This window comes from Agelaius phoeniceus, chromosome 10, assembly GCF_051311805.1.
Source record: "Agelaius phoeniceus isolate bAgePho1 chromosome 10, bAgePho1.hap1, whole genome shotgun sequence".
NCBI lineage: Eukaryota > Metazoa > Chordata > Aves > Passeriformes > Icteridae > Agelaius > Agelaius phoeniceus.
Window position 1 is genome coordinate 22,899,288 of NC_135274.1, and position 18,371 is coordinate 22,917,658.

Below are 18,371 nucleotides of genomic sequence, written 5' to 3' on the forward strand. Positions count from 1 at the left end.
TAGTCTTAATACTTGACATTATCAAGTTAGTGATAGTTGATATAACATTTTGAGAGTAATTAGGAGCATGAATTTATGCTCAGATGGATGTTCAATTAAAAACTGTGGCAGCTTTGAAGATCATGCTTGAATAATCCTGAGGCTGAAATGTGGGTTTGTGCCCAAGTGAACCTTGACAGCAAATCTGGAGAGGGGGAAATGCTTTAGTAGCTCAGTTTTCCTCCTGTATGTTTTATGCCTTTGTAGCCCTCTCCAGCATGCCCATGGGGGCACCAAAATGGAGACTGTTGAAAAAGTGGAGATTTTCTGTTGAACCACAACACTTCTTGCCCGTTTTGAGCCACATCTTTGGTGTCAAGAAGGCAAAATTGAGCAAGGGAGCAGGAGTAGGGCTCAGTCTTAATGTGGTTTTTGGACAGATGATGGCTGATGGTGTGTGATGGTTTAAAGGAAAAAAACACTGCTGTGGTGATGGTTTAAAGGAAAAAACCAACAAGTTTTGGTGGGCGGAGAACACGCAGGAGGTAGAAGCATCACAACAAAGCTTTTTGGTGCTTTTCTTGTATTGATACCCCAGTCCTCTTTTGTAGCTTCCTTACAGCAGCACAGATTAACACTGGACAACTTAACACTTGACATTAATTAATTAATTCCCAATTTCAGCTTGCCTTGGCTTTGGCAGAGGTGGTTCTACTTTCTGGTCCAACTGGATACTTTGGAGAGACTGCAGGGGCATGGGTGCTTCTGGACTTGCTTCCAGGCTTTGGGCACAGGCACTGGAATCTGCATGGCCAAGGTATCAGAGGTGGCTGATGCTGTGAGAGGGGTTTATTGCTGCCGTGGCATCTTTTGATGGGTACAGGTTGGATGTTGATTTATTTCCTCTGTTACATCTCCCACTTCCAGTTCTTGGCGTCTTCCTCCAGCCTGTCTGTATCTTTATTGCAAATTCAAGGACATCTGCAGTAGGGTAAAAATCAACTGGGTTTTCTAAACTGTTTATGAAGGTTTCACAGCAAGCCTCAGTGCTGAGCAGTAGGTTGAATTAAAAGGGATGGTTGACTGCTGAGGAGATGCCTGTTTTCCCTGGATGGCTTCATCTGCCAGGGTGAAGCTCTGCAATCCATTGTTGTGAACAAACTTCAGAAAAAGCAAACCTTTGCTACAATATCCCAGGGTGAGCACTTACTGGTTCTACTCCACCTGATTTTTGCGTGACTAAGTGCCCCTCATGGCTTACATTAACATATGTTTCCAAGTGGTTTATTTTGTTTTGGTAAATGTTTACACGATATTAAGTTCTTACCATTGTCTGTGAATGTTTGGGAGGCGTGCAAGGAGGCAGCAGATTCCTGGGAGAAGGATGCTGTGGGCACACAGGGATCTTTTTCCCCTTGGCTGGTACTGAGGGAAGCAGGAGCACTTCACCACGGCAAAGCTGGGGCATTTCTTTAAAATACAAAATGAGGTGGTGGTGCATCACATGAAGGAGGTATAACTCCTAAACCCATGGTTTGGAATGCCCCAGCTTGCTTCCCCCTCCTCCTCCTCCAGCTCATGGGAGATGGGGCGTGCCATGGTCCAAGTGTGTTTACCCTGCTGGTGCTCTGTGGGCTTTAATTAAAGTGTCAGTACACATGGGGACTTCCTAGGCAAGCCAACAAGGACAAATTTAGGAAGAGGAGGGTTTGTTTCTACAGATCATGCTGTCTAAATAGATGGTGTCTAGTGATGTGCCCCTCCTTCCCCACGGCCACATCCAGGGGATGCTTCAACCACAGCCTGGGGCTGCTGGGCTGTGCTTGCTTTTATTACTTTTTATGTTGCACACTCCTTAAAGTAAAGCTCTTTTTCTGCTGCTAGAACATGGGCTTGCTCAGGACGTATAAATTGTGTTAATAAATGAGCGAGGAGCCCTGGTGGGTGAATTGGCTTCCTGGTGAAGTCATAAATTTGGAGAGGATGATGCTGCCTTGCTCCACAGCCGGCGCGTGGGTTTGCTTCCCAGCGCCGTGCCTGGAAACCTCAGGGACCAGGGAGAGGTTCCCATGTCTGGTAATTTAGGGCTCTTGAGCTGAGATGGTGTGAAAGATCATCTCCAGTCTGCAGGAGGGCTGGGAGACCTGACACAAACCCCAGCTCATCAACACACACACTGCTGTGGGGGCAGGAGGAGCCTCCCATTTAGGAAAAGCTTCTATTTTTCCCTGTTTCTGCCACACTGCAGCTTGACCCCTCTTTGCTTCTATTGCTGGTTCTGTCCTAGGTGTGTTAATTATCAATGCTGCAGGGCAGGAGCTGCCACTGCCTCTGTGTCTTCCACACCACATCTACAAGATGGGGCCTTGGGCAGCTCCCACAGTAAATGGATATGTAAACTGGGAAATGAGAATGCTTCCCTTTGCCTCCTGTCAGGATCAGCATTTGCTGGCTTTCCTGGAGGAAAAACATCTTTTCCTCAGGCTGCCTGGTTTGGAAGCAGAGCACATGTCCTGCAGTTGGGGGTGGGAATGATTTGATACGAGCAATTTGGATGTGATGTTGGGTGATCAGTTTCTCAGGAAAGGAGGAAAGGCTGAGAATTGCCTTGCTTGATAGCAGTTGTGTTGGTTTTAAGACCTCATAAATAGTTGGAGCTCTTTTATATTTTCACCATCTCTCCCAGGCATTTTCCCATTAGGATTAATGTAGTCAAGCTCTGTGCAACAAACAGTTCATTGCAATGATTTGCTGGTTTTTTCAGTGGCTGAAAACTGTAAAAACCTCTCTGGCCTGCTCACCAAGTCTTTCTGAAAAGAAATAAATTACTGGGCAGAGTGAATATGGTGCCCTGGTGTGTGCCCAGGGAGCTGGGATGGGACCCAGGTGGGCTGAAGGCAGTGTGGGTACCCAGCCAGCACATTCCCATCATCTCAGCTCCAGCAGCCCCTTTCCAGCAGAGTCATGCTCTGTGCTCAGGAGAGGCCCCAAGCTGGTTTTTTGTGCATGGCTGAGCATTAAAGGGTAATTCCAGCACTTGTTTGCCAGGCAAATACAGCACTGAAGGCCCTGTACTAATTAATTGTAGTGGCAGGAGGAAGGGGAGGGAATTGCTTTCTCATCATGGCTGCTGTGAAGATGCTCTTGAAAAAGCAACAAATAACGTGTGGATGCTGCCAGGGCGAGGAGATTGTTTAAGGATATTGTTCACTTTGAGGAAAACATTGTCACTGAGCAAAACCAAACAAATTTCTCCCTTTTCTTTTGCAGGGTCGTCATGTTAAAACAGGCCAGCTTGCTGCTATTAAGGTTATGGACGTCACCGGGGTAATGTATCCTCCTCCTCCTCCTGCATCCCTAAATTACAGATAAGAGGGGAAAGGGGATGGGGTGTGATAGTGTGTGGGGGTGGGTGGAAGGCTGATGTTTCCTGGGATGTAAATTGCCTTTGTCTTAATGTGATGTGTGCCATTAAGAGGTTTTAGTTTTAATAAATATGTGAGGAAAAAATACATCTGGAAGAGTTTTGGAGATTAAGTACTTCATGCTGAAACAAAGCAGCATCCAGTTCCAGCAGTGGCTCTTATAAATACCCTACTAAATTCTGAAGAAAATCATAGAATTATTTGGGTTGGAAGGGACCTTAAAGATCATCCAGTTCCAATCCCTGCCATGGGACACCTTCCATTGTCCCAGGCTGCTCCAAGCCCCATCCAGCCTGGCCTTGGACACTTCCAGGGATGGGGCAGTCACAGCTTCTCTGGGCAACCTGTGCCAGGCCCTCAGGACCCTCACAGGGAAGAATTTCCTCCCAATATCCCATTTTACCCTGCCCCCTTCAGTTTGAAGCCATTCCCTCTTGTCCTATTGTACATGACTTTGTCAAAAGTAGCAACAGGATCGTGTGTTCATAATTCATTTCTGTTTCTCTGCATCCATGATTTTCACTGAAGAGCTTTTGTTCACCAAAAATATGTTGCAATTATTGTAATGAGTAACTTCACGAGGCAAGTCAAATAATTCCTGTGCATCCTACTGATAAAGAGGAAAAAACCCACACCACCCTGGTCTCAAAGGTGGCTCTTTTGAAACTTGTGTCAGACTGAGAACCACGAATTTACAAATCATTAAATTAATAACAAAATTATGGGGAAAGGATGCTTTCACCATTTCCCTGTTGCCACAAAAGAAAAAATTATTTAAAAACAGAGATTCATTTAGGAGCGTGGCATAAAGATCCTTTTTCTTGAGTATTTTTTTTTTCTAAGTGCAGTACTATCCCTCCCAAAGTTCCTGCACTAGAAACAATGCCAGGCTTGGAAGTAAGAATGTGTTTTGTTGTGTTTTTGGTTTTTTTTTTTTTTTTTTTTTTGACTGGAATAACACATTTCAAAATTAGGACTCGATCACAATCTACCCACCCTAATTTTTGAGTTAATGTAGCTTTCAGGAGCTCAGCACATGCAGAAATGACTCCCCATGAAAGCAGTCAGCTGGCCTTGGGAATCTGTTTTGAAATACCTTAGATAATGTGGTGTGGTATTAATATCTATGGGACCTTCATCCAAGTTATTTTTGGTGCTAACAGGTGAAATGGTGTGTGGAAATAAGTCTGTAAATGTGAATGAGATTTGTTCCTGTTTACTTGTAGTATGTACAAGTGCCATTTATCTTGTTCTCGTGGGAAGCAGGCTCCAAGGGAATAGGCAAACTCACCAAGCATAAACCCATGGCATAAATAGCAGTGAAATTCCCATGGGATGAAGCCTGATGTTAGAATGAATTTTAGCTGAGAAATCAAAATATAACTCTGAGGCCAAACACAGGTTTAGATTTGAATCCACCCTTAATTCAGTTGTTTTAAAATACTCCCAAGGAAAGATATTGGAGAAGAGTACCTGAAATCTGATACTGCCCAGTAATAATTTCATACACATCTTTAAGTAGATGTCCCTGATGTAAGACTTTGCCTTGTAAAGCTGGGCCTCATGTCTGAATGTACAGGGTGTAAATCAGGTATTTGTCATGGGATGTGGCTTTTGGATATTCAGGTATTTTTCCCTTAGGCTGCTTTTAGATGGGGAAGGCTCGTTCAGGGCAGGAGCAGGCTCAGGCAGGATGGGCAGTGACCACAATGCAGGCAGTGCTGACCTGTGCTCTGCCAAGGGCTGTCTGGGCTTCATAGCTCTTGGTGCTGAAGGCACTTCTAGAGCCTGCAGGAGTGGTCCTGGGCATTGCTTCTGGAGGAGTTTCTAAAGCTGGTCCCTGCATTGTGCCTGCAGCCATGCTTGGCACCTGCTCCAGGCTCAGTGCTGCTGAAAACCCAAACTCAGTCCTTGGCCTCCTCCTCACACACAGTGTCAGAGCTGCCACTGCTCCATTTGATCCTGACCTTCCATCCCACCTGTTTTTGCAGGAAGAACATCCCTGGTGACAGTGTGTCTTTCAGAAGTCAGCAGAGAGCAGAATTAGTGGGGTCATCCCAGCCTTAGCCATCTGCAGCTTTGGAGTGTGAAGCCCAGGCTGGATGGGGCTCTGAGCAACCTGGTCTGGTGGAAGGTGTTCCTGTCCATGGTGGGGGGGTGGAACCAGGTGATCTTTAAGGTCTCTTCCAGCCCCCAAACCACGGTGATTCTGTGTTCAGTGAGCTCCCAGGCAGCATTTCATCCTGGCCATGTGCTTTGCGCTGAACCCCAACAGGCTCCTGACAATGATGCTTTGTTTAACTCATCTCTGCTCTTACTAATTATCTCTTTGGGAAGATTGCAGAATAGAGGTCCTCAAGTTGCAGCACTTCATCAGTTTGGGCAGCTGCTCTCTCTGAATTAAGGTTCAGATTCATTTTCCAGGGGCTGGTCCTGCTGTGTGCTGCATGACCTACATCCAGCAATGGATGTCACAGAATCAGCTGATGGAGGCAAAGTGAGGCAGCAAAGCCTGGGCTGTGGCTTTTGTTGGGTTTGGGATTGGAGTAGTTGCAGCAGCTTGCTGTAATGATTCCATCTTCTTCCCTACTGGAAGGAATTTGCTGAGGATTTGCTGCATTTGCTGAGGATGACTGCTCTCAGTACTCCTGCTTGGACCAGGAGTTTGGGCTGGAGCCCCCAAGCCTGGCCGTGCAGACACCTGGCATCCCCAGGTGCCATCCACAGTTCTTATGCTTTGGAGGCTTTTCCCACCCATTTTGAGTTCTTCAGCTTGAAGATGGAGTCAAAATACAACTTTAGACCAAGTGTCCCTCTGGCTTGCCTCCATGTATTTCCTAGAGAGCCAGGCATGAATGGAGGGATGAGTGAAAAGCTGGATGGGTGCTCAGAGCTGGAGGGATTTTGTGCTGAGTGCTGCTTCTTGCTCTCAGCACTGCTGAGCATCCAGCTGCCTTTTAGTTCTTGTTGCAAAGGGCTTCAATTAATAGAACCATCTCTGATAACCTTCATGTTATATGCCCTGGTTTCCTGGACAAATGAAAACAAGCAAAGTTGTGTTGACTGCTTGAAGAGAGGTGATAAAGGTTCTTCCAGGATGGTCCCCTGGTTTCCTTTGTAATGTTTGAACCTGTTCCTCCTCCTCTTTGGTGCTTATACCCTCCGTGTTCTTACCAAAAATAAAACTGGAGGTTGTTTATGCAAGCTCCATCCAGATATTTCTTGTACTTGTTCTTCCTGTCTTCACCTTTGCTGTTCTTCCCTGAATGGTATTTTGGGAAGAGAGATGTGTTTCTGTCCGTGTTAGGTGACACCTGGTCAGGGGGCACTGCTCCTTGAGAAAAGCTGCTCCTGCAGCTCTCTGCTCTCTGGGTGCCTTGTCCTTTGCCCATTTGTAAAACTGAGGTCAGGAGAGGCAGGTGAGGGACACGGGAATAAAGGAAAATAAAGAACAAGCAGCCCTTTCTGGTCCTTTATAACAAAGCTTGCTGACATCAAGGTGCTGAGTGCTTCCTGTGGAAATACGGGGGGCTGGAATTCAGTCAGCTTAAAATAAAACCAGGGCACCTTTGATGGGTGTGAGAACAAAGAGGTGGGACATCAAAACAGGTATTGGTGTGGCTCCTCTGCCCCTGCTGCTTCAGCTAAAGCCACTCTGCAGGTGGGACAGAGAGGGGCTGGGACAGCCCATGGGAATGGTGCATGTCACCAGGACTGAGTTATTCTGATGGAGTTTGTGGGCCTGCAGCCCCTGCCTGCTCCCCATGTGGTGCCACCCCACCATCAGCAGCTCCTGGTGTCTCCAGAGGGCTTCAGGGTGGGCAGGAGTGATGTGCCAGAGAGCTGGGAGCACAGGAGCCCTTCTGCCATGCAGTGGTTTGTAGAAAAACGCCTTCTCTGGTGTGTCTGTGAGGGTGTGTTAATGCATCACTGGGGTAACACAGGTGTGGTTGAGCCTCAGAGCAACATGAGTCTCCAGAGCAGCTCTCATGCTCCCAGGATCTGCTGCAAAAGTGGCTGTAAAAAATGGTGCAAAAAAACCTGGGAGGTCAGTCAGGAATGGGGTGCTTGGAAGTTCACCCATGTACAAAGACAGCTCAGACCCTGTGAAGTGCAGTCTCCTAATGCCTCTGGTTTTGTCTTTCTTTTCTTTTCTTTTCACCTCATCCCAGGATGAAGAGGAAGAGATCAAACAAGAAATTAACATGCTGAAGAAGTATTCTCATCACCGAAATATTGCTACATATTATGGTGCTTTTATTAAAAAGAACCCACCAGGAATGGATGATCAGCTCTGGGTAAGTTGCTTTCTTTTCTTCAAAATAACTGGGATCTAATAGAGATTTTTTTTACTCTGAATTGTCCTCTTACCAGCACCCAGCTTACACAGAACCCCTTATTTTGCATTCATCTTCTTTAAAGCCATGGCTTTGATCAGGCTCTTACTGCACTGCAAAACACATCTCCATTTTGCCATCAAATCTTTGCAGGCTGATTGTAAACCCATTTTTATCCTGAAGTGTCATTAGCAATATCTTTATTACAATAGTCAGTTGGAAATCATTCCATCTTCTGGCAGCTGGAGGGAGCTGGGAACATCTCTGGGAAGATGGAGGCTGAGGGTGATTCCTGCCAGCTCTTGGTGGTACCTCTTGTGCTTCACGTTTCATGGAGCCTGTGCAGGCACATAAAGAGGAGGGGACAGTGAGGTCAGGGGGCTCTGTGGCTGCTCAGCCACTTTGGTGGAGATGCCTGATGTTGCTGAAGGGCACCGAGCTGCTCTGCATCTCCACAAATCCTTGGCTGCCTCCTCCTGCTGCTTCCCTTGTCAGGGACTTCTTGGTTATTAATTCAGCATTCCCAGAGCAGGGAGGATGGAGTTTAAATCTGCTCTATCCCTGGGGAGAGACAGAGCATCAGAGCCCACTCCCACAGCAGCAGCTGGTGCTCAGGGCAGGGCAGTGGCACCACAAGTCAGGACTCCAGTCGTTGCTGTAAAATTAATTAAAGTTGTTGTGCTGTGTTCTGAGCTTGGCTGTGCTGGTTGGAGTCTCTGGAGCAGCAGCCTGCAGTGCCTCTGGCCATCAGAGCAGCAGTGTAGGACCCTGCTTTCCTTAGAGGTCTCTTGGAGAGAAGGCTGCGTTATCAGTACAAGGACCTGCATGTTGTCCTGTGGTTGAAAAAGTCTTTATTTCCTCCCAGTCTTGTAAATCCAGTAAATTCTGCCTTACCCATGTGAGGGGCTTTTTTAAGTCTGTGCCCAGTGTTGGGACTGGTGGAGGCATTCCTGGGAAAGCTCCCCAGCTGTCGTGGTGTGACAGGAAGTAGGTTTCCTGGGATATGCTGTGGTCACCAATAGGTATTCAGATTTTAATACTGGCACCTGGTGTGGCCACTGGGGACAATGGATACCCCTCTGAGAACACAGGGGTTAAAAATCATGTCCTGGCAGCACATGAGAAGCGGGGGGTGCAGGGAGAAGGTGTCCAGCCACTTGTGGGAGTCTCCAGGCGGGCAGAGCCTGAGTTTTTAACCCCTTTTTGGACAATGAAAACTTTACAGAACATTAACCTTTCCCAGAAGAGAGATAGAGTGGAAAATTAAGAAGGAAACAGGCAAGTGTGATGAAGTCTGGGCAAGTGAAAGATGTCGGGAGAGAAGAATCTTAGGTGGGAAGAGATGATGGAGTAGCTTAACTGGACTCTTCTTGTTATAGCCATGGACAGAACCATGTTTCCTGTGACATAAAGACTGCATCCAGGGGGAGGCAATGGCTCAGAGCCAAGAGGGTTCAGTGTTGGTGCCCCTCGGCCCCAGGGGGTGAAATATGGGGGGACAGGTGTCCCAAAAGTGAGACTGTGCTCTTTTTGGAACGGGACAAAGCATCCTTAAAAGACAACCCTAGAAGCAGCTCTGGTCCATGTGCAGTGATGAGAGCACTGGACATGGAAGGAAGAGGTCAGAATAGCAAATGTTCTCCAGGCAGTGCCATGAGTGACATGGAAACACACGAGGTTTCAACAGTGTTTCCAGGGGAAGCCCATGGCACAAGAAGGACTCCTCTTGATGAATTGAGAATTGATTGTCTGAAGAGTGGTGATGGACCGAGAGTTGAAATTTGGGGGATAGACATATTGGAAATTTGCTGAGGGGAGGAGGAAATACATTTGTAAGGTTTTCATTTTTCCTGTGTGTTCCTTTTTACATAGAGTTGTAGTGTAGTTAATAAAGTTTTCTTTTCTTTATTTCTAAGTAGGATCCTGCTTTGCTTATTCCTGGTCACATCTCACAGCAGAAACCAGGGAGAGGGTATTTTCATGGAGCACTGGCATTGCACCAGCATCAAACCATGACACCAGCCATGGAGGAGAGGTGTGCTGGTGCCACTGTGTTAAATAGCTGTTGTTTCAGGATCTGATTGAATTAGGACTCGTGTGAACTCTATCAGTCTTGCCTCACAGATAAAGGCTTGTTTATTTTTCATTGGCTCTTTGTTGGAATAAAACGGTTTCTGATAATGCCCAAGTAATTCTTTTTATCGACACTCGGGAGGCTGATACGGAAATAAAAAATAGGGAACTCTTTCAGTGGAGATTAAAATCTCTCAGAAACGTGGCAGGCTTCCGACATGAGGTATTGTCAGTGCTGCTGCTCCGTTCCACAGCAGCCACTTGCCCTGAAAGATGAGCTCAAGCTCACTAAACAACCCTGTTGTCAGAAATTAGGGAGCTGTGCAGAAGGTGTTATAGCAGATGCATCACAAATCTGCTATGTTAGGCAAAAAAAAAAAAAAAGGAAGCAAAAGTCATAGGGACAACCTTTATGGAACATTTAAAAAGAAATTTTAAGATATGAGGTAGGTTTATTCTTGTGTTGGATAATGTGTTGCATTCTGGGGTGCTGTGGGTTTTCAGGAGGGTTTGTGCATCTCTAACTGAGGCGAGGGAATCCTCCTCTGGTGCAAAGGGACAGGGTGAGGGTGTGCTGCAGAAACTGGGGAAATTCCCGGGGATGTGAGGATCCAGATAATCAGTAAACTGCTGCTTCTCAGAGTTAAACTCATTAAATTCCCCTTGCTCTTCTCAAATCTGAGCTATGGGATACCAGGCTATGCATAACCCAGAAAGGTTGTTGAGATATTTTGGAGTGGGTGATTTTTAAATGGTGGGGGATGAGGCATTCATTTAGAAGTGAACTTAGCATTTATTTTAGAGCTGGATGGGGGAGGTGACCCCATCCCAAAGGACCCCTGCCCTGAGCACTGCTGGAAGCTGCAGGCACTGTGACCCCTGTGCCCCTGTGCAGGGTCGTGGAGGTGCCACTCAGCTGGACACTTGTCATCTGCCCTTGCTGTCCCCTGTGCACTGAGGCCAGGGACAGAGCAGCCCCCCCACCACGTGCAGCAGGCCCAGGGTCTGTGCAGAGTGTGGGGGCTGAGCAAAGGCTGGCACAACCCAGAGCCCACCCAGGGCAGGGCAGAGCCTGCATGGTCCCCAGGGCCAGCGCTGGCTCCAATGGATGGGCTGCCATGGCAACCCTGCCCGCAGCTGCATCTGTCACCAAGGGGGACAAATTGCTAATAGGCAGGTTGCCAGATAGCCACGTGGTGGGGTGTCCTCTGCAGCAGATAATCTGGGCCAGTGTGGGGGAGAAAGGAGTGAGGGTGATGTGGGAGCAGCCCCTGGGTCAGGGTGGCACTGCTGCAGCTGTGCAGTGCTCAGGGCTGTGATTGTGTGATTGCAATGTGTTTTTTCACTCTGTTGAGCTCTAGGGGCCCATTGAATTGCTTTAGGGTGATGTGAGCAGAGTCACACCAGGGATCAGCAGAGCAGAAATGGGGGCAGCCAGGCTCTGTTGAAAACTGAGCATGAGCTGTCAAAGCACTGGGTTACACCTGTGCAGCTCTGAGCAAGATTGCTCTTAATATGTTTATATACCCTGAAAAATATTTTTGGGCAGTTGCTGATTCTTTGCATTACAGAAATTAGATCATGAAACATTTGAGAGGGGTCAGTTTTGGGTTGAGCTGTATCTCTCTTTAGTCTCTCCGAGCTCTGCAGTCCCAGGGGAGTGTGAGAGGATCAGGGCTGCTCCTCTGGCCCCTGACTGAGAGCTCAGGGTTACCAGAGCAGATTTCTTCTGCTGTCTGGCAGAGTAATCCAGCACTATTTAACTCTCACTGCTCTTCAGAGCAATGTCAGTGCTGTAAACACTGCAGGACTGTGAGCACAGCTCCTTCTGCTGCCATCCCTAACCCAAAGACATCAGCCTGCTCAGGACCCCTGATGGTGTCAACTGCCTCCCTAAGGGGCATGGCTTGCTTGGCTGCCTTGACATCCAGGGAGATGCAGGCAAGTCATTTATTGAGGAACTCATGTGGGAGCACTTGGATGCTGCAGCTGGAGAGGAGAGAGCAGAGCAGTGCTGGCCCCGTGCTCCCACCTGGGTGTGTGGCTGCAGTGTCAGCCTGCTCCCACCCCAGCACCAATAGAAACAATGAAAACCTGGCCATGTCTCACTGCTGAATATTTTAGTTGCTGCTCAACACCAATTTGATTGCTATTTCTGTTTCTGAAAGGGGCATCAGCTTTTCTGCTGATCCCCCAAGGGAAGTTCTCTGTGTTTTTAATGCTCCATCCCTGCCTCCAGGTGCCACCATGTGGGGCATGAGGGACTCCTTTGCATGGGAGCCAGGCTGAGGAATTTGAGTGGCCTGGGCATATGGGACCATGTTGCACCCAAGTTCTGTTTACACACACAGCAGAAGGATTGATTTCCAGCAGCATTTAGCCTGAGGGTGTTGTGTGCTTGTTTTCTGTAACTTCAAAGAAGTCAAATTGTTCCTGAGCTGAGGCATAGGAGCACAGGAGGATTTGTCTTGTGTAGTAAAATATTTAATTTGGGGAGTTTCTCTGGACAAGCTGGAGCAGTTCACTGCAGGATGAATTGGGGTTGGTGTTCTGGAGATGCTTGGGTTTGAGCTTTTCCAGGTAATACACAGCAGTGATTGGAACAGAGGTCTTGCCATTCCCAAACTGAGGAAAGTAGTGGTTGATTTGAAAGCTGAAAAGGCTCTTTAAACAAAAAATTCATGAGACAGCAGGACACAGAGATTTACAGCTGCAGCTTCTGAATTTGCCTTGCTTATGAAGTTTGCTGTCACTCTGGTATGAAGAGCTAAGTAAATGCTAAATGAACTGTATTTAAAAATACTTCTTCAATAAATGTCCTTGCAAATTAAATTTCAGAAGATGATCTTACCTTTAGCCCATCTTGATAATTTTAATTATGGTTAATATAAATTCAATATGTATTTCCAGTTTATTGTCTTACTCCATCATGGCTTCATCCCTTAAGAAAATTGGTAATGATGCAGGTGTGTGAGGGCAAAGCACTCACCCAGAGCTATGAGATTTGTGAGAAAGTATTTTAGTATCCAAGTGCCCTTTGAAGCCTTTTCTGAGTGTATTAAGCTCTGCCCTAAAATCAGCAAGAACTTCTGCTCATTTTAATTTTTCTCCTGTAAGACTGTTGGTTTCCAACCTAAACATACCCATAGTGTTCATAAATTAATATTATGGTAATATCTGCATTGTTCTTCTCCCTCTCTGGTGCTTACCTGTCCTTATTGTTGGCAATATACACAGGTAGCCCATAGCCATCCATTCTCTGCATGGCTGAACAAGCCCTCAGCTCCTCTGAGAAGACCTGGTCATGTTCCTGTACCCACTCCAGTGTGCATTTCTTGTTCTTGGGCTCCATCACCCAGCAGGACATCAGTGCCTGGCCTGTTGGGTGTCCCCTTGGCCTGCCAGCATCTGTGGTTCCTCTCCTTGGAGGCTGCACTGTTTGAACTGTGGGTGGCAATTCTGTAGCATCCTTCCTTCCACCTGAGGAGCGTGAGAAGCCATGAAAGCAAAAGGGGATCCCAGTGCTGCACACAGCAGCCACCCACACATGGGAATGGGGCTGTTCACATGAGGTGTCCATCAAGGACAAGGGTACTCAGCCTTGTCTCCTTTCTGCTGTTGGATTTCTTAGAGAACTCATGGCAGAGCTTTCAGGCTGTTCATGGTGCTCAGCCCCCTTGGATCTGGAGCCTGTTGGTGCTGGCAGAGATCTGCCAGTGCTGGATATTTCCCTGTGGATGTTACGGGAATATGCACCTCTTAAAGAAATTCATTAGAAACACCCCTTCTTGACTTTCTCTTTTTCTCTCTGTTAATTTAATCTCCAGCAGGTTCCACAGTTACAGATTTGGGATACATCAGCAGGTGGCTGTATGATTCCCCTCCTGATGCAAAGTTAATCTTTGCTCTGTGGAAATCAAGGGCAGGGTAGATGGCCAAGCAGACTGCCAGCTCCATTAAGATAATCTGGCAAATGGATGTACTGTGTACTTTTAATGGGATTTCTTCCATATTCTTTTAAGCATTTTGTTTGCCATGCACAGCATAGCAAGCCCTTCCTCTTCCTCTTGCTCCAAACTCTGGTTAGAGCCTGTGGAGGAGTTTCCCTGGAAGAAGACTGGCAAGGGCAGCATTTTGTATTGCAAGATGTTTGTGGCTGGCTCAGCTATCAGGATTTTGCTTTCCAAATTTGCTGCTGTGGTATCCCAGATGTTAGTTTAATCAGACACACATGAAGACACTTATATGCACCATGTATCGATGGTCCAAAGGGAAGAGAAGAAAAACAACTTTGAAACCAGTTGCTCCATTATTCCCCATTCAGTGAGCCATGAGTAACCAGGACTTAGGCCATGTCAGTGACCCAACTGGATGGCTTGGTTGCTGCTGGGGGGGGAAGAGCTGTAGGTGCATTCCTTGCTTTTGCATGGGGCAGATTTTAGCCAGTGACCCATCCATTTCTGCCATTTTTTCCATTTCTTGAAGCCACTTTCATGACTTAACAGGGATATTCAAAGAATTTTTCAGCAGCAGTTCAGGAAGAAAAGAGAAACTTAACATCAAAACCAAAGATAGCAGCGTGGTCAAAGCCAAGTAAGGTATAGTCTGCTCAAGTATTTTATTTAGCCTGAAGGTTTATGGCAGTCCTGTGTCTGGATTTTATGATCATTATAATTTATGATAGTCTTAAATCAATGCATTTGTGCAATTTGGTCAGGAGTAACCCTTCTGCTGTTTTAATTCTCTTCTTGGCCTGTGCTTTTAATCATGATGTCACTGGCTTGGAGAACGTTAAATGCCATGTAAGCCTCATGTGATAAGAAACTTGAAACATGCACATTGAAGAATCTGGCAAAGGAATATCTTCAAGTAGGAAGCAGATCTAATTGGAAAAGATGGTTTCACATCAGAGAGGAAGGCACTTGCCCAGGCCTTGGAGGAGGCTTGTTGCACACACGGGCTGTGCTCACTTTCTGGAGCACGCTGATGGCTCCTGCACACCCTGGGATCTGCGAAATCCCAGGGAGGCAGACTCACATCCCGTGCTATTTTTGTAATGTTTATTTCACAGTTGTTCAATGACAAGATAAGGTTGGGCTGGGTTAGATCATTACACTTCTATATTTGATATTCTGAAACTTTGGAAGGTGTACAAGTGGTGGTGGCCAGTCATGTTGGAACCAGCCTGAGCAGTGGGACAGCAGCTCTCTCCTGGGAAGTGTGACACTGCTTGGTAACCTTCCCCTCAAAGGAGGTTTCCTGCTCAAAGACATGGTCGGAACCAAAGTTTGTCTGGTTAAATAAAAAATAAAAATTGAAAAGTTCACCTGGTTTCTAAATCATAGGAGGCTTTCAAATATCTGCCTCAGTGCCTTTGTATTTTCAGGTTTGAAGAACTTGCATGCGAGAGGCAGAGTTTTGTTTTATGGCTGTTGATACTAAACATTGATCAGAAGTAGAAAGTAGGGTGTGTAGAGGTAGGGTTTGAGATTCTGATCTCCTCCACTGATTTATAGCAGTGGACTGATTCCTGTTTCTTGCTCCCAATCTTCTGGAGGGCCACAAGCCTTCCAGCCTTTTACTGTTTCATTTTCTCTCAAACCCCAAATCGATTATAAGCTGATAGGTCCAGGATGACATTCCAATGGCTCTGTGTAGCACTGGGGGGTCCCCACAGAAGCAGTGCCAGTGTCAGGATGCTGCTGCTGGTGTCACTGCACGACATTGATGGCATTAATGACACTCCTGTTCCCTCTGGCAGCTGGTGATGGAGTTCTGCGGCGCGGGCTCCGTCACCGACCTCATCAAGAACACCAAGGGGAACACCTTGAAGGAGGAGTGGATTGCCTACATCTGCAGAGAGATTTTGCGGGTACGTGTCCAGGGGGAGCTGGATGTGGTTGGGAATGTGGCTGTTCAGGGCTCAGGGGACACAGGAAGCCTTTGGCTCCACAGATTTCGTGGATGCTGTGCTGCCATGGGCTGGAGCCTCTGTGCTGCCAGCGGGCATGAATGATTCATGTGCCTGTATGATGCATAATAAATAAGCCCTGCTTAATGCCCTTTAGCTCTGTTAGCTGCCTGAATTTTAACCCTCTTTTTCCTTCAACAAAAATATAATCTCCTATTAGTATTAAAAGGGCAAAGATTTATTTCTGTTTAAATTATGTTTTTATTTAACAGAAAGGTGAGGACTAATAAAGTCTGTGGAAAGAAGAGTCTTCATGATTAAAAAGCATCCTCTGTTTTATTAAATCCACATGTCTGATTTTAATGAGGATGCTGTAGCTTTTATACTCACAATATAAATGTTTGACTGAAATGTCATAAAATGGGCCATGCCAGAGTTTCATGTACTGAGAGCTGGCAGAGTCTTCAGCAAAGACTTTCCTGCATTTTGCATTGCTGAGCTTAGAGGATGGGGTTGTAATGGTTGCCCTACATTAAAATCTATTGCTCTGTGAGCCAAAGACTTGTTCAAGAGGAAACAGGAATATTTGGCATGTGAAGAAAATCTGCACAAGAGCTATCAAGTGATAGGATGAGAGGAAAGGCCTCAAGTCACACTAGGGGAGATTTAGGAAAAATTTCTTCATAAAGGGGTTGTTAAGCACTGGAACAGGCTGTCTAGGGAGGAATGGATCCCCATTCCTGGGGGGATTTAAAAGAGATGTGGCTGTGCCACTTAGGGACATGGTTTTGTGGTGGCCTTGGCAGCTGTCAGGGTTGGACTCTGTGGTCTTAAAAGTATTTTCCAACCTGGACAATTGTTTGATTCTATGAATGAAAATGAGGCAGAATGATCACTCCAAATGGATGTGGCTGACACTGAGGCTGCCACGGGTGTCCAGAGGTGACACAGCATTTCTGCATTGACCCTGAATGCCACTGCCCACACCACAGTGATGTGCAGAACATGCTTGGCACTGTAGCTCATCAGCTTTTGTATGGACACTGCTTTCAGTGCCAGGAGGGCACAGTTACATGGGCTTATTTTTAGTGTATGAGCTCCATGGGCCTGCTCCTTAAAATAGTCCCTGGCAGTGAGTCAAAACCCAGCCTCTGACTCATGTCCCAGGGCCAGCATGGGGTAGTGTCACCTACTGCATTTTGGCCACACATTGGGGTGGTGGTGGGTGACCTCTGTGGGGTTTGGGGTGAGGAAAGGCTCCCAGCTTCACACTGCAGAACGTGGCTCAGGCTTGGTTCAGACAGTGATGGACAGTTGGAATTCTAACACGAGGCTCAATCCCACATTGTTAAAGGATTTATTGAAATCATGTGGAATTTTTGTTTTGCCTCAAATGCTCAAAGGTGCCTGTAATCAAGTATAATATGGCTAAAAAAAGGACTCCTATACAGATATAATCTGTTCCACAGTTTTCCCAAGGTAATGAGCATAAAATGACTAATAACTACCAGAAACGATAGCAGAAATCCTTTTCTTCCTCAAATATGAATGTTTAATGTGAAATGCAAACCTAGTGCAAAATTAGTTTTTGAAGTAATCCATATTTTTCCTAAGCTGGCAATCTGGGTGGATTTTGCTTTAAAACTGAAATAATAAACAAATGAAATAAAAATGTGGGTTGCAAAAAGAAATTAATGAGCTAATAAACCAGCACAACAGCAAAGTTAGTTTACCTTTAGCCTTTGAGACAGGCTTTTCACTTGAGCTATATCTCTATTAGGGATATGTGCAAGTTATAATATTTGTATTTTCATGGTAGCTTTTTTAATACAAGTTTCTCAGTGTACTGAAATCCAGTTTATTGGACCGATATAACAAGAGAATTGTTTTCTTCAGTTTCTGGATGATGGAAATGGAGAAAGGAGACAAACCCATTCTATTATTTCTGCCACAGAAATGGCTCCCTGAGGCAAGGAAGCACATGGGGGAAATCATGTCTGGAGTGACAGAAGAATTTGGGTTAATACAGGCTCCTGCTGGAATGGGAAAGATTGGGTTAAAACCCCTCAGAATGGGCAGGCTCCTTGCCAGGCATGTCCTCCCAGCATGGGACATGGGACATGGGACAGTGTTTGGAGCATGTGATAAACAAAAGCATTCTCAAGTGCTTAACTCCAACTGTGAACCTTTCATTTCTGGAGCATAATTGGTTGAGGAGGAATGTCAGAAAATAACATGCTTTGAACTTGGGTTCCTCTAACCTTTCTCTGAATTCTCCAGGGCTTGAGTCATCTACACCAGCACAAAGTAATTCACCGAGACATCAAGGGACAGAATGTGTTGCTGACAGAAAATGCAGAAGTGAAACTAGGTAAGAGTGGGTTAGAGCTCCTGGAAACTGCAGTTGGGCTGGCTGGGGAGAAGCAGCAAAACTGGCTTGCACATGACCTGAAGAAAGAGGATGGGTACCAAGAGCTGCTCTCTGGGTTTTGTTATCTTGCTTTGATGCATGACCTTGGGTGCTGACCAAGTGCTGTGCCTCAGACTGCCAGGGGTTGATGGCCAGGTTCTGCTTGCAGAGATGCACCTGCAGTGGTGTTTCTGCTCAGACAGCTCTGCCACCAGGTACAGGTTAAGCAACCAACA

General features: G+C 46.3%; 1 protein-coding gene across 5 annotated transcripts in view; it reads left to right on the forward strand.

Moving 5' to 3' along the window:
• TNIK (TRAF2 and NCK interacting kinase) overlaps window positions 1–18,371 on the forward strand; it is a 150,558-nt gene that overhangs the window by 73,221 nt on the left and 58,966 nt on the right. For all 5 annotated transcript variants that reach the window (XM_077184150.1, XM_054638866.2, XM_077184148.1 and 2 more), the window contains exons 3-6: window positions 3,250–3,306; window positions 7,577–7,702; window positions 15,576–15,686; window positions 18,006–18,096. In XM_077184150.1, the coding sequence (XP_077040265.1) occupies window positions 3,250–3,306; window positions 7,577–7,702; window positions 15,576–15,686; window positions 18,006–18,096 (385 nt within the window). The remainder of the gene's footprint in view (window positions 1–3,249; window positions 3,307–7,576; window positions 7,703–15,575; window positions 15,687–18,005; window positions 18,097–18,371) is intronic.